General features: G+C 51.9%; 1 protein-coding gene across 3 annotated transcripts in view; it reads right to left on the bottom strand.

Annotated features, from left to right (window-relative positions):
* The window catches only part of SKAP1 (src kinase associated phosphoprotein 1), a 150869-nt gene that overhangs the window by 16778 nt on the left and 118540 nt on the right, over positions 1-15551 (bottom strand). For 2 of the 3 annotated variants that reach the window (XM_069786505.1, XM_069786504.1), the window contains 6 exons: positions 13853-13933; positions 12867-12950; positions 11245-11369; positions 10435-10498; positions 9487-9651; positions 3925-4029 (listed from right to left, as the gene is read on the bottom strand). In XM_069786505.1, the coding sequence (XP_069642606.1) occupies positions 3925-4029; positions 9487-9651; positions 10435-10498; positions 11245-11369; positions 12867-12950; positions 13853-13933 (624 nt within the window). The remainder of the gene's footprint in view (positions 1-3924; positions 4030-9486; positions 9652-10434; positions 10499-11244; positions 11370-12866; positions 12951-13852; positions 13934-15551) is intronic. The other variant, XM_069786506.1, reaches the window with a different exon arrangement.

Here is a 15551-nt window from a genome sequence, read left to right on the forward strand (position 1 = left end):
CAGGAACCAGAGGTTATGAACTGGAGGCAGAAGAAATATCAGGGTGTGCGGGCGCTGAGCAGGAGGACGAGGCAAGCAGCAGCTTTGGTAGGAGCCAGCAAATTGTGTAATTAACACAGAAGGTCGTTACGGGAGGGTGTGAGGACAACATTGTGATGCAGACAATAACCTGATACTGGGGGACAGTGCTTGGCACCGACCTGCTCGTGTCCGCTGTGAGATGAGGTTGGGGAAAGGCTGCTCCGGTGGTATCTAAAATACCAGTAACTCCATGGAGCATCAACATTAACTTGCTGGCAAAGAGATTTAAACATAGTGATCCCCCACACCAGCCTCTGCTCCGCTTCAGACCGAGTTCTGCTCTGTATCACCCATGTATTGGGAGGGGAAGGGGGTTTGGCTTCCGATTGAAAATACATCTTCCTACAAGACATTTCCAGAGTCAAAAGTGCCCGTTCCACACCCAGAGCTCCCCTGGGACAGGGACCAGGGCATCTGCTGGCCCGCAGGGAGGATGCTGCTGGGAAGCTGGAGTCAGCCTTGTCCCATTTGTCCCTCGTTCACCAGGAACACTTGAGAGGTGCCTCCCTGTCCTGTATCTGCTCTTCCCTGCTTATCAGAGGAACAAGAGGGCCTTGGAGGCATCTCGCCACCTTGTCACAGAGTGGAGAAAGGAGAAGCTGTTGGTAAAACAGAGACTTTGCAGAAGCCATGCGCATAAGCCTGGACATGATACTCTGCGAGTACAAAGGGAGAAAATTTTCCAGCCCACAGGAAGGTTTGTGGTCCCAAAAGTTTGTGTATTTTTTTCCAGCTATGTCAGCCGGTCGGATGGAAGGTCTCACCCTTCCCTCCAACTCTGCCTTCAAAAGGTCAGAATTAATTGCATCAGATGAGGAAGATGCCTCATGATGAAAGCATGGGTGGGCTCTGCGGTTCATTCCCAGCCGCAGCTTCAAAAGCAACAGACATTTGTGCCAGCTATCAAGAGTATCTTGTTAAAATTAAGACTGTTTGCAGAGAAGTGACCCTGGCTCCCATTTTAGCACTTAAAGAAAAGGCCAGGCAAGGGCAAACTTCACTCTGCAGCCTTCAAATGAGTCGGTGGAAGTCCACGGACCTCCTGACCTGCCAGCTCCAGGCTGGGTGGGATGTGGGTCGGATCCAGACAAGCCATCCCAGGACTCCTGTTTTACCCTGCATTAATTTTGCTCACTTTTACAGAAAAGAGGTTTCGTTTTAAAAGCCCCAATGCCCCATCCAGACATTTAAATCTGTGTTCAGGGCAGAGCCATGATTTCAGTGCAACTGATTTACACTGATATAAGTGGGACGAGAGCCTGCTCCCATGTTTACGGGCCTTGGGGTCACTAAGAAAACCAGCCAGATGTGACAACTGCATCATTTTCTTCTGCAGCCTGAGCAGCCCCAAGCAGGGGCTGTGGGAGAGGCACGATCCGCCCCAACCCCTTTGCTTTGGGTGTGTTGCTTCAGAAGCTTGTTGATGCTGAAACCTAATGACAACCTTCTGCAGCTCAGGGGTTTTCACTGCTGTGCTCATGCTAGGTGAAACCTCCTGCCACGCTACGCGCAGGGGACTGTGACAGGAGGGAGGCTGCGAGGCTTTTTTATTTTCTAAGTAGAGGAATTTTGCTCTGTTTGCATGCGAATGGTAAGCTCGCACTGCAGCAGCAGCCCTGAAGCCCATCCAGCGCAGAAGGCAGGGATGAAGCAGCCTTAAGCAGAGCAAATGGGTGTCTTGGCAGGAGCAGCCTGCAGCTCTCAGCTGGATTTGCTGGGCTGCTCCAGCATCGTGGCATCCTTGTGGTTCTTAGAAATTAGAAACAATAGTTTTCCATTAGCCAAATGCTCATCTGGCACTTTGGCCGTGTGATATAATTAAGAAATAGCCCCTTCCCTCCCTCCCTGCAGCCCAGCCCTCTGCTCAAGGACTCCCGTCATCTCTTTCTCGCCCTTGGTCCAGTTGGACAGAAGCACAAATTACCAAGGCAAAAGGCACGAGGGCTGGAGTTCCCGGTGCCACGATAACCTTTCCCTCTTGAAATGCAGCCCAGCTTTTCAGAGGCAAGATTGTAATGTATTATTTAGCGTAAAAACAGACACAGGACTTAAAGCAATCACGACAATGCTAATAACTAAACCAGTTATAACGATTAACAACAATTACAACTGCCAGGCAGATGCTAATGAGTATGAGCAGGGTGTTTAAATGGCTGGCAGGGCTGTGACAGGCGAGAGCCAAAATGCTCGGGGTGGCCTTGGGGTGCAGGTTCATCATCACCTCTGGCACCAGCCTGCCATGAAGCCGTGCTCTCTGCTCCCCGCTGAACCCCACTGCGAGCTGGAAAACCCACGGGGGAGCTGCTTCTCCGCCGCCTGGTCCTTTGGATGTTTAAATGCTGAGGCAGTTGTAAAAGGCAAAGAAAAACATGCGTGTGTGCATGCGTGTCCCATCGCCTTCTGCTTCCCTTACCCCGCGCCGAGGCGTCTCCGTGAACAAATGTACAGCCCCGCTTTAGGACCACGGTATAGTTTATAAAGATCGGGACGTCGTTTTTTCCGAGCTCTGGGTGCTGGTACCAGCTGCAGCTGCCACATGCTCCAGTGGCCGAATAAGTCATCGTGCTGGGGGGTGCGAAACAAGCTCCACAAAACCATGAGGAGTGGAGAAACGCTGACTTCCTCTGGTCTCTGTAACCAGCTGGGACTCAACCCTGTCTGCGTTACCACAATTTCGGTAGAAACAGGCCTGAACAATCTCCTGGGCTGGGGACAACTGCCCAGGAAACATCCAAGGGGGTTTGATGTTGGCTAAAGGGAACTATTGGATCAGGCTTTCCAGAAACACCGGGAAGTTGGGCACGGGGTGTCTTGGACCGCTGGGAGGGGTAAACCGGCTGAGCAATGCTTGGGGTGCTCGTGCATTCACGAAGCTGGTTTAGCCACCCGCCATCCACAGCATCCAACACCGAACCCCTCCGCTCCCCATCACCCAACAAGCGGGATCCCTGCTGCGGGTCCCCAGCCGGGCAGGCACCCCCGCGAGCCGGGTATCAGTGGGGTGAGACCATCCCCTCCAAGCTCTGGATTGGGAGGATGGTGCGGGAATCTCTCCCGAGCCGGACTTTGCAAGTAGGACGTATTTTCCCATGCGGCGAGGAGCGAGCGGGGCGGCAGGAAACCCCCGGCCAGTGCAGCCCCCGGCTACTGGGACGCAAACGCCGTTTTCCTGCGCCGGGGCGGAATCGGCGATGGAAAGCGAAGCAGGTGGGACCGGGGAGGAAACAGATCTTCCGCTCCCATCCCACAGTACGGGTCCTTAAGGAAAAAGCAGGGGTGGGGGCCCTGGCAACCATGGCAGGTTCTGGGCGCTGGTTCCTGGGGTGATGGTGCGCATCCTTCCGGCTTCCCGCACCGAGATCCCTCCCTGCGGCGGCTTCCTCTGGGCCATGACTTGTTTCCTGCCCTTTTACCAGGTTGTTTCTGCCTCAGCTCCTCTCCCCGGTCCCTTGGGAGGTGCCGGGAGGGCTGGCTCCTTCTCTGCGGTCCAGGATGGGACGAGGGACAGGGACGGGTGTGCCTCCATGGGAGATCCTTCAGCACACGGATCTCATCAGGCAGGAGCGGGGATGGATGCTGGGGCTCCTCCGTCGAGAGCTCCCTAAGGCCACCCCCCATGGGGTGCCTGTCCAAAAAGGAGAGGCATCCCCCATGCCTGTAGCATGGAGAAGATGGGGAGAGCTCCCCAAGCCCGAGTTATCTGAACTTCACCAACTGCAGAGTCTCCTCTGTCACCCATTCATCTGCTCTTGGGGCTTCTCCCAATCCTCCACGCACCCTCCATCACCACCCACACCCCAAGATACTCAAAGGCAGCCGGACTCAGACCCCCCCAACCGTAACCTGGAGGTCCTTTGGGTTGGCCAAAGCAGGGTGGGATCTTACTGCTTCTCTCTCTGCTCCCGACATCCTCGCTGTCCTCTGGGTAGGGGGGCTCCAGCTCCTCATCTGGGGGGGCAAAACAGAGTGGAGAAGTCAGGGGAAGGGCTGTGAGCGTTACCGCTACACCAAACCCCCAGGCAGGCAGAGGGCTGCGAGAGCATCCGACTGTCAGAATAATAAATTCCCAGCTTAATTGTGAAGAGTGGAAGGGAGGAAGTCACAGATAATATTTTAAAACGTGTTGCATAAAAATATGAATTGTTGTTAACACTGGTAAAAACAAATCACTTATTATAGCCTCATAAATTTAGGCAGCACTTTGCCGAGTGCCCTATAGGAAGAGATGCTTCCTGTGCGGGACTCGCAGCCCAGAGAAAATGAGATGCTGAGGAGAAATGCCAGGACAGAAGTGCAAGGAAGGATGGGCGACAGAAGCAGAAATTAAGGAGGAGAAAGAGGACTCCAGGCAGTGGAGGGCAGTCAGGCTGGCATGGCTGTGGAGGATGGGGAAAGAGGATGTAAGAAAATAATAAGAAATGATACCATGGAAAAGGTTAAGGACAGAGGGGCTGGAAGTCATGGGGAAGCCCTGCCAAAATGGCTAGAGACTGACGGGAGCAAGGATCTTACACGCAAAGAAGTTTAAATAAGATTATTTAACACCCAGCCAGGTACAACCCGTCCAGCCTGAGCTGCCTTGGGTGCTGGGGCGAGCTGCCATCACAGCCCAGGCTTCCTTCTGCAACCATAAAGACTAGAAGCAACCTATTAAAATAATATAACTAAAACCCCAGTTCTCAAACGTTTCGGAAAGCAAGTTGCTCATCTGCACCTCTTGTACTGCTGCTGGCAGAGGGCTGTTGGGGGAGCGTGGGGCAGCCCTGACGCGGCTGACGCCGGTGCAGAAGGGATATCCCTGTTGCATCTCAGGGGACGTGGCTTTGCTGTCACCTTTAGGCAGAGCCAACAGAAACCAAGCTTGAGTCTTCTGCTGATCCCATGGCACCCGATCGCAAGGCAGCGAAGCGCTGCTGCTCGGCACTTTCCGAGGACGCGGCCCCAGCCGTCTCTCCCACCCGGCGCTGATCAATGCAAACCAGGTCAGACCTCCGCTGCCAATTACAAATTGCATCCCAAGTTGGAGGGTCACTGCAACTGCTCCCCCATTAGACGGGAAGCGGCACCAAAAATCTTTTCTAAATAAATCAGACTTTATTGTAAAACTCGGCCACTGACGAGACAGAATCTCATTAGCATTGATTTTAAAATAAATTATTGAAAGTGGCTTTTGCCTGCTCTTTGCATTTGTAAAAGAGAACGTAAATATATGTGTAGCAGTGCTCTCCCCCCGTCATTCCCGTGCACGTGCCCCAAACCCTCGCATCTGGATTCCTTTACACTTTAACCGATGGCACTAAAGCCCCTAATCCCATCTTGCCATGAGATGGAGGGCAGTCAAACCAGCAAACCTGCACACCACGAAGACCCCAGAGCCATCCTCCAAAGCGGGACAGCATCATTCCCCCACCGCCGCGGGTGACACCTGCACCCAGGGGCTCCCCACAGCCACCCCCTCCTCCTCTCCGTGCTGCGCAAACCCCTCCGGCTCCCATCCTCGCCTGCGTCCTGCAGGCACCGCTTCCATCCCGGAGCCAGGCTGTCCTCAGGAAACCTTTTCCCAGAGCCCTTCTCACACCTCCCGGCACGCACGCACACTCCTTGGGAAGCGTCAGCCGGCGCTGGCGCGGGAAAACACGTGCCACGGAGGAAACGCCGCCGCTGGGTTTCCAACATGAGCAAAGCCGCGTCAATCCTGCACGTGGAAGGGGCTGGCGCTGCCAGCTCCGTGCCTGGATGTGGTGCTGGGCAGCCGTGGGTGCCTTGATGATCCTGGGGAGATGTATCTGTCCCGTTTCCTCCCCACTTTCCTGGGAATCCCCCCGCCAAAGCTGGTCACCCTTGGTAGCACAGCTAATGGGGAGTCGTTTACAGCCCCTAACGAGCTCAGGCAGGTCTGTGGGTCCCAGCCCCTCCTCGCCCCACATAGAGCTGCTGCTCCCGCATGTCCTCGCTCTCCAGGAGCCACACGAAGCTGCCAGGCAGGGGCTGGGGAGGCTTTCCAGAGCAGCCCCCTCTCCCACCTTGGGCCATTTTACTCCAGATTTGATGGAATGAGTCATGTTTTAACCAGAAATCAAAGCCAGGGACCCCTTCCCTGTTTTGCATTGCCCACCTGAATCATCAGCTAGGCTTGGACAAGGTGGTCTCCTGCGTCTCAGTCCTCCGTGCCTCAGTTTCCCTTTCTTTTCAAAGCCTCTGCCCTGCTGACTGCTTGGTCTGTGCCTTTTGCAAAAGGTGGCCAGAGAAAAAAACCACCCAGGTGATGCCCAGTTCCCACTCTGCCCAGTATGGTCAGGGCTGGCCGCCCCACAGCGAGCTCTTTGAGGCTGTGATGGACAAAGCATTTGCAGAAGGAAAGGAGGAAACTCACATGGGATTTTTCTCAGGAAAACGTGATGGGGAAGCAGCTGGCTGGTGTGGCTTCCCCTCAGCTGACAGCAGCCAGCTCTGCTCGCTGTCCTGCACCCCATCTTCTTGCAGATTTTGAGCTGTGCCATTCATGAACGGGGCTGGGGGGATGTGACAAGCTCCCCTCCATGCTGCAGCCTGTTGCAAGCAGGGGTTTTTTTTCCTGAGTCAAGTCTAGAAGTGATGTTCTGCCCTCCCAGAGCCTGGATGTTTGATCTCAGCCAATCTCTGGATTTTATAGTGATGAATCAGAGGGAAATGCTGAAAAATGCATATCCTGGGGGCTGTGCTGCTTCTCCCTATGCCGCTTCCCTGTGCGGAGCATCACAACCTCGGCCAAATCACCCTCGGGAAAATGCCTTTACGTCTCCGTGGGCAGCCCTGGGCATCCTCACCCGGGATCCAGAGCCCCACAGCAGCCCCCAGCCCCAGGCACGGCCGGGGAGCTGGCAGGTCGTGCACCCCACTGCTGCGCCGGAGCAGTCTGGGCGTTGGGCAGATTCTCAGAGGAGCTGTGTTTTAATGTAGCAATTTGATTCAATTTTCCACTCTATAAAATTACCCATCACTGCTCGTTGCTTCCTAACAGACACCTTCACTCTTAATTTAACAATCCTATCGAATTCTGCCAGGGAAATTGGAAAAATTTATCACCTGTGAAATTTTATTTTTCCTTGGTTGTATCTGTTTTTGTAAAACTTCATTAACGACGATGACTTGCTGAGGAAATTATCTCTTCATCTCCCCCCCTTTCTTTTTTTTCCCTCTCCCTCTTTCTCTCTCCATTTTCACTTGGGACACGAGGGAGGCAGCCGGGCCCAGAGGAGAACCCAGCTTGGAGGGGACTTTCCCTGTGCTTACTGGGGGGGGGTCCCAGGGGTGCGAAGGGCTGGGGGGGACAAGCTCAGGGCAGAATAGACCTCTCCTACCCGCCCCTGAGCCCTGCAACTGGTTTCTTCCCACTCCCACACTGGGCATCTGCCTCTACAGCAACATGCAACCACTGTCTACGTTCAAGCTGGCGGGGAATTGGGGTCTGCGGGGGGTGAGAAACTTGCCCAGACGGGAGAGCTGTGGCTTTGCTTCCCACCGGCAGACCCTGCACGCTGTCTGAGCTGTGTCCGTACGTGTCGGTGCGATTCCAGCTGCGGGCTGCAGGAAGGATGCTCGACGGCCGGAGAGCCGAGGCGATGCGGGCAGAGGCAGCTGTACCACAGCTCCTGCCTGCTCCTGGGTGCAGGAGGCTTGGCAAAACCCCAGGCACAGCAGCCCCTGCACAGCAGCAAAGCTCCCGGGATGCCCATGCACTGGGGACGAAGGATACTGCATAAGCCCTGCTAAAGCAAGGGGCTTCAAGCCTGCTGCTTGCAGGTTTTGGGCTGGCGAGCAGCCTGAGACGCAACCCTTTGGGCTGCCTTAGGAACCTCTTAGCAAGCTTTTAAGAAGCTGGGATGGGCAGGATAGAGAGCTCAGTAAAAGCTCGTAATTAAAGGAAGGGTTTGGCTGGGATGTTCCTTCCTCCACCACGATGCTCTGCAGCCCCAGCATCAGGGCACTGGTCTGTGCGCGGAGCAGGAGAGCAACACCCGTGGGGACCAAGGGCAAACCTGGCTGGCAGGGTCGGCTCCAGCTCTTTTGAGACACTCTGCATCCCGGAGCAGGGGAAACGGTGGGGTCTGTCCTTAAATCCACACCGTGCAAGCTCCTAGCAGGATCACCATTAGCCACATGCGGGGAAAAAAACCCCTCACATCTAATATCTACTCTGTAGTCGGTGTCGGCAGCCTCAAGGCAGCGAGGAGTCGGGCACAGCTGCCAAAGCAGCCGGGGATGCTGAAAGCCCTCAGCCTGACAGACGTCAGCACCTCACACACACCAGCCCGGGGACCACCGTGCGGGGGGTCCTGCTGAGCTTGGCGATCACTGTAGGTATGCCCGGAGGAAGAAAAAGCTGCTCCCCCAAAGAGCTGAGGGTGTAAACAGAGGAATGGAAGGTCAGGAAAGAAAGAGGAGAGATGGAGAGAGGCTGAGGCTTATGCTCAGGGTTGCGCAGGCAGCCCCGGAGCCCCAGCTCCGCTGCCGGCAGCTGTCTGGATGCCACTTGCAAACCACTGAGCAGAGATTTCCTTCGGCAGCAATAACAAGACGAAGATCTCGGGCACCATAAAACTTTCTGGTGCGTTTAATTTTTTTTTTTTTTTTTTAAATCACTACAAATATAAAGTTCTGAAATAACTAAGAAGAAACAAGGACCTATTTTGCATCTCCCAACGCAGACGCCGAGGGAACGGGCTCTCAGGGATAGGGTGCAGAGAGCTGGGTGATCCCAACCTCAGCGCAGAGGCAGAACAGCACATGGGTTTGAATAAGGCTCAGGTGACCCATTGACCAAGCCCTGGGGCATGTCACACCGTGATTTCTGCTATAACGGTAAGAAATGTTGCAGACCGTGTCATCCTCGCAAGCTGTTTGGTTCTGTGCCAGAAGATTGCTCCCGGCTCCTTTAACCAGCAGCCGCTGCCCTGCTACCTCCAGACCTCGTGTACTGTTAGTGAGCAAGCGCTGGTCTTTAATGCAGTTATTTTATCATCTCTTGGAAGGCCAGTAATTGTGTTACAGCCCTCACTGCATGCCCAGAAGGGAGCATTTTCATCATCTAAAGTCTGATTTTTCCAGGTAACACAGCCCAGAGATTCCACTCTCCCCAAACTTAATATTACTTGAGCTGAACGGAGCACAACCTCTAAAAGCTGCCTCATCTGAATTTACAAACCCTCTGCCTCACCAGAACAGAAAGGGTTTGCTCTTGTGGTCCATCAACCAGTGTGAACAAAGAAATGGGGTCAAATCTTTGAGTTATGGGTCCATTAAACCCAGCAGAGCCTGAGGTGTTCATTCCCATCAACGTGTTGTGTGGCCAAGGTCTCCTGCCATGTTTGCAGGTCTATGACTAGGGGATGGCTTGGGTTTTAACCCGCTTATTTGGTTGCTCACCTGGCAAAACCTCGTAGATGTCATCCTCTTCCATCTCAACGTTTGGCTCATCCTGATTCAGGGTAGTATTGTGGGATGTTGTGTTCACAGAGTCAGAACTGTCCACATCATTGTATGGCTCTTCTTCGTCCTCCTCATCATATGGGATAGTAAGGGAGGTCAGGTCTGGCAGAAGAGAGCAAAAGCATGGTGAGAAAGAGCAAACCAAAGTACCAGGTGGATGCTGGTACTTTCAGTGAGTTGAAATCAAGTAACAAAGCCTGTGCCACTGTACTTTGTGCTCACCATGGACCTTGCAAAGACTGAACTGTCCCCTTGCTTGGCCCGTGAGCACCTGGTGTAAAGAAAATGGGATGGAAGCTGAGAATAGGCTAAAACAAAGGAAAAACCCAAGAAAGGATAGCAAATGCCAGAGAACAAAGCCAAATTCAACAAATGCCTCAAGGAACTGAGCCTGACTCTGTTCCTGGGGAGCTGCCTATGGTTTCCACGTGCAGCGCTGGAGTCTTGTCTCAGTATTGCTGGTCTCAAACTGGAGCAACTCCAGTGGAGCCAAACCCCATCCTTCTTCAGCCAAGGACAGAACAGGGATCTGCAACCCTGGCAGTGAGGAGCGATCTCACCCTTCTCTTGTCCCACTTGGTGACACTTGCAGCCTTTGAGAGATCGCACAACTCTACCCTCTAAAAACAAGCTAAAAGCTCTCAAGTTGAAATGAAATGCTCGTGGGCTCCAAACAACACTTCTTTTTAACCACCTGCTCAAAAGAGCAAAGCCCCAGAACCTCTCTTTTGCTAGGAGGGGATGCTGGGACCCCAGCAAGGTCCTGGTGATGAGCACAAGCCCACGCGTTGCCGGAGGGAGCAGCCCAAGCCAGGTGGGAAGATGCTGCCAGGATCTGCCCAAACAAACAGGGCATGCTGGCTTGGGCCAAGCTGCCAAACTCACCCTTCAGGAGGAATTGGATCTGATCCACCCAGTCTTCAGCCTCTGCTGGGCTTGGGGCTGTGAACTGGAGAGAGGTTCACCTGTTACTGGGCTGGTTCTTGTACGTAGGAAGAGGAAAAAAAGATTTGCAGCTAGAATATGGGATGGAGATCCTGCATCTGCCATTCTCTACCTTGTGACTTTGGGAAAGCCATTTCACTTCTTTGTCTCCCTATTCCAAATAGGGAAACAGAAGCAGAACAAAGCTAGGCTATCCCAGAGGAAGGCTGTCAAGCCTAATTCATTAAAATAATTCAGACGAAAACCACAATCCCCACTGAATATACTATACTGACTCTAAAGCAAGACTCTACATCCAAAATCTCCCTGAAGCTTTGGAAGGCTCTCATGCACATTTTGTGGACTGGGCCAGTTTTTTCATTACACCAGTTTTTCGACTGCCCACTGGACACTCAACAAACTGAAAGTTTAAATTTAACCTGGCTCTGAATTGCTTATTTAAAAATGGGCTTTCCAAACCCAATCCTTTACTGCTTCTAACCCATGTTCTCACTTAACTCTTGTGCCCCACAAGTGCAAGGAGAGCCCAGGATCACTCTTTGTGCCAAGGGAAAGTCCATGCTGAGATGACCTGCCAAGAAGGAGAAGCATTGGCACCTTCTGCAGTGCCTTTTGGTTTGTTTTACCAGGGTGGTTGGAGATCCACAGCCTCTCTGACCCCACACCTCTGCCCCCAGACCTGGGACCATCTGCTTTTGTGCCTACTGCTCAAACCAGCACAGAAGGTCCATTTTTCCCCCCAGTTCCTACCTCGTAGGTGCGTTTGCCAGGGCAGATTAACTCGAAACAGCATTTTTTTCGAGAGTCTTTGCGCAAATGAAAAGCTAGCCGGGCACTATAGTGCTCAATGGAGAAGTTGCCTTTAGGTTGCTTGCCTGGAAGAAGAGAAACATGCTCAATCTGGAGTTTGCATCTTTTTATCAAGCTCGTGGTACTGCTGAGTGGTGCAGATATCTGTTGCTCACATAGGGAAACCGAGGTACACATCAATAGGAAATGGCCAGAAAAAACCCTTCAGTCTAAGAATGTCCACTCCCAGGAAATCCAAAGGGAATATTATAAAAGTCTTCATAAAGACCCAGTGAAGAGGATGCCCTTTTAAGCCTCAAGAGATTGCGAACAGCCAGCGAAAGGTTGCCAGGGTCAGAAGGTTGCATGAGATGAGCTGGTTGTAATGAAGCAGAGACCAGTGTGTACTTGGGGAAATATGATACCAACAATTATTCTGCTGGTAAGGCATTAACGGGCTGGCATACAGGAAGAAATACTTAGTGGGGCCTTTGAGAATTGGCCTACAGATCTTGCCGATGCATACACGCGGCCGGTGTCAGCCAGGGTGGAGAGAGAGAGAACTTCACTGCAGTCATCTGAGGCGTCTTTATTTACCCCAGCTCATTATTTCCTTATGAATCTTCTTGAGGAAGCGTGGGAGTACAATTCAGGCAGCTGCTCTGAACCTTTTTTTGGTTTGCAGATCTTTAAAAAACTTCCAGGGATGAGGTCAAGCCCTCTATAAGGATTTCAGCCCATTGATAAGGGGTTTGCTTTATTCTGTGGTCTTCTGGAGACGGTTTGGAAGATGACAACTGCTTGTCCCTCACAAAACCAACCAAATATCAACCCCTGGCTTCAACACCCACCTCTGCTAGCAGCTCGCTGGGAAAGCCCGAGCAGCTCATACTCTGCCAGGGTGAGAGGAGTTGAGAAGCTTGTTTGGAAACAAAAAGCACTCGAGATCCTCAGACAGAGGATGGGGAGGAAGGACAAAGACTCAGCTTCATCCCCACGACCCACTGGAGTTTAAACCTGTCCCAGCTGCAGACTGGTCACTGTAAACCAAGGATGTACGTGTGTATTTTGTGAGCTGTTTTCATGCCGTGTTTCTGGATGGGTGGAACAGAGGAAGGCCATACATCTAATCATGCCAAACGCTGTTGGAGATATTAGCTGTCTGTTTATATGTACCTGATGGAGCATGACTGCAAAATATTTATATACACTGACACATGGATTATATACAGTCACTTAGGGGGTTGAAGCCCAGCTGATGGCTAATGGAAAACTTGGTACATTATTTTATTTACACACAGCTCTGTTCCTGTGTCTCTCTTCTCTTGTTCCATACCTATAAAGGTGTTTGAGGGTGGTGGTGGGTGTGTGTGTGTGCGCATACAAGCTGAGATCTACCTCTCTAGAACCTGCATGTTATGCCTTGATAGGGAATTGCAACCTTCCCACGGTATATGCTTTTCTCTCGCCAGATATCAGCCTGTTCTTCAGCAACGGCTCTCCCCTTCTCTTTTCCAGCCCTGTCCATGCCCTCAGCCACCTCCCACAGTTTGGGGACCAGAGGCAGATATCTCACCACTTACTTTTCTCATTGGCATAGTAGTAAAAGGTCCTTCTGTTGAGGACACACCACCGCTTCTGCCACTCTGAGCCGAAAAAGCTGTGCTCTAGAAAGAAAAGGACAGCAAAAGAGTAAAAAAAATATTAATTTCTGTTCTTCCACTGTACACTTCAGATGAATATTTAGGAGAAAGAAGAAATTTTTTCCCAACAAAACCCTGCAGATTTCTGGCACAAAATTCAGGCAAGCGAATTTAGATACATAACCTCAACCGAGTAAGGGAGAGCCAGCCTGTCCTACCAGGCTGGAGCCCCTGCAAGCCTTCCCCAGCTCTCCAGACTGAGCTGAGCTGCTGTGACCCTTAGTCCTGCTAACTGGGAGGGAACGCAGCTTTGGGTTAAACCTTCCTAATTGAGGTTTAAGCAAATGTCTTTTACTTGGTAATTGGAGCAAGCTAAAACATGCACAGGGCCAGTTATACAGCTCAGCTGAAGGCCATGAAGAAAAAAGGGCTGTTCTTGCCTCATACCACCTGTCATACAGTAAATAAATCAAGATAAAATCTGAGTGATGAGGAAATAATTTGTAGCTTTCACAAGAGTCAGTAAAATCAAGATAAACCTGAGGCTGACTCACAGTCCTTATCTCAACTTGCTAATGTGTGTGATGCTACAAACTACCTTGTCTTCACCGGGATTTTATCCTCATTAGGTATTGCTCGTTAGAAGGGCACATCTTGCCTTAGAGGACTGGGCTGCTGCTTAATTCAATTTCTGGGTTTTAATCTTTGTGCAGTTTGATGATCTGCAAAAGAAAATAAATAAAGGCTGTGCCCTCCCTGTATGTATGATGCCTAAGAAAAGCCTGAAAGATTACACATGTGCCTACAGATAAATCTGCAGAAAAGATGTATTTTCCTGTTTGTTCTTCATCTGAAAATTTGAATTCTTGGTAATTCTGAGGTGCCATCCCCAAACCTTATCTTACTATGTACTTGTCAGGCCTTACCTCGACACCTCTTCTCCAGATATCCTTGCTTCAAAATGTTCCCTGTATCTTGGACAGGCTTCGGTGTGATCTCCTCCAGTCCTACAGAGAGCAAAGCAAAGCAAAGCCTTGGGATTTCCCATTTGCACAACCCCACAGCACAACGTTTTCAGCCTCTTTCTCTGCAGAAGAGGCTTGGGAAGGCAGATCAGCAGCCAGAGGTGAAAACCATGGTCTATCACAATCTCACCAGCTATTCCCAATCCTGGTTGCAGGGTCCCAGAAGCCCTCAAGGAAACCAGGACCACAATTCCCACGGCTACACAGACCTATCCTCAGCGGGCTGAGGCTGGTGCTGCGCCGGGGGCTGATGCTCAGCCCTTTACCCCCCAGCCAAGGCTCTCGGGTTCCCTGGCAGCTTTTGGCAGCAGGCAGGACCTGGTTTACGGACTTGGAAAACATGATCCCCTTGTCTGATGGTTGGTGTAACTCAGACCGTGGCACCTTGACCCAGGCTGGTGGATGGACCCTGAGGCCACGGAGAGGCTCTGGCACTCACTGCATGAGGTGATGGACACAGCTCATCCCCAAAACCATCCGGGCCAGGACATCCCCAAGCCATGGCTTGCTGCTGAGAAGGTCTCCCCCTCCTCTTCCTGCTCATCTCCTGCCATCAGAACTTGTACTAAAGCACAATAAAAAATGACTAACTAAATGCCACTAATCACCTCCCCAGTGCCCAGCCTTGGCAGCCTTTTCAGTATGAATAACTTCCCAGAATCCCAGGTCACAAGAGCTTCTCTTGTTTTCTTAGCGTGTCTCGCTAACATCCAGCTCTTGGCCCAATCCATCCCCCCTGTCACCTCCCTCATTCACGGGCTATTTTCATTTTTGTGTTTTATAGTTTGCAGACTCTGGGCTCGCTATAAATCCTCCACAAATGGGTCTCGGGGCGAACGGCAGACACAAAGACACACAAAGTTTGGGTTGGTGGGAAGGCTCCCCTGCGTCTGTCTCCTCTGTTGGCTGGAAACTGGATCCTTCAAAGACCATATCCTTGGCTTGTGCAAAGCTGTCTGAAGTGATTCAGATTAGAGGAAGCCCGGGGTGCTGTGGGCTTGCCCCTCGGCAGTGCCTGGAGGACATGGACAGCCCCTTCTGCATGGAGAAATCTCATTTCTCCCCAGTACGAGTCGGGTTGAGCTCACTTCTGACTCTGCTCCAGAGAAATGCAATACGGCAGCTTCAGCAAGGATGGAAAGGAGCAGGGTTTCACCCTCAATACGTGCAACTCGCTGCACAAGCGGTCGGGGAGCTTAGAGCTGAGGGGAAATCGAAACCTTCCTACAAATAGCGCTGAACATCAGATTTATGATTTTTCTTACAATGAAAACAAACGAAGATGCTGAAAAGGAGCTAAATTGTCTTGCAGGCTTCAGATTGGCCAGTATCAGAAGATTTTTCCCAATGGGGGCAATGCGCAGAAAAATGTCCCGAGGAGCTCTTGCACCCTCCTCAGACGCAGGTGGTCCTGAGCACCCTCAGAGATGGGACCCTGCACTGCCTCGGACTCTAACGGGGCCAAAACATTCCCTGGGCTGCCACTTCCCAGGGCACCAACCTGTCATCCCTCCTCCATGCACAGGTGAAGGCACCTGCACAAACACGCTCAGGCTTTTCTCTAGTGAGGCTGAGCATCTGACTTGTAAAAAGGCACATT

The sequence above is a fragment of the Haliaeetus albicilla genome, chromosome 7 (genome assembly GCF_947461875.1).
Source record: "Haliaeetus albicilla chromosome 7, bHalAlb1.1, whole genome shotgun sequence".
In the NCBI taxonomy this organism is placed as follows: Eukaryota; Metazoa; Chordata; class Aves; order Accipitriformes; family Accipitridae; genus Haliaeetus; species Haliaeetus albicilla.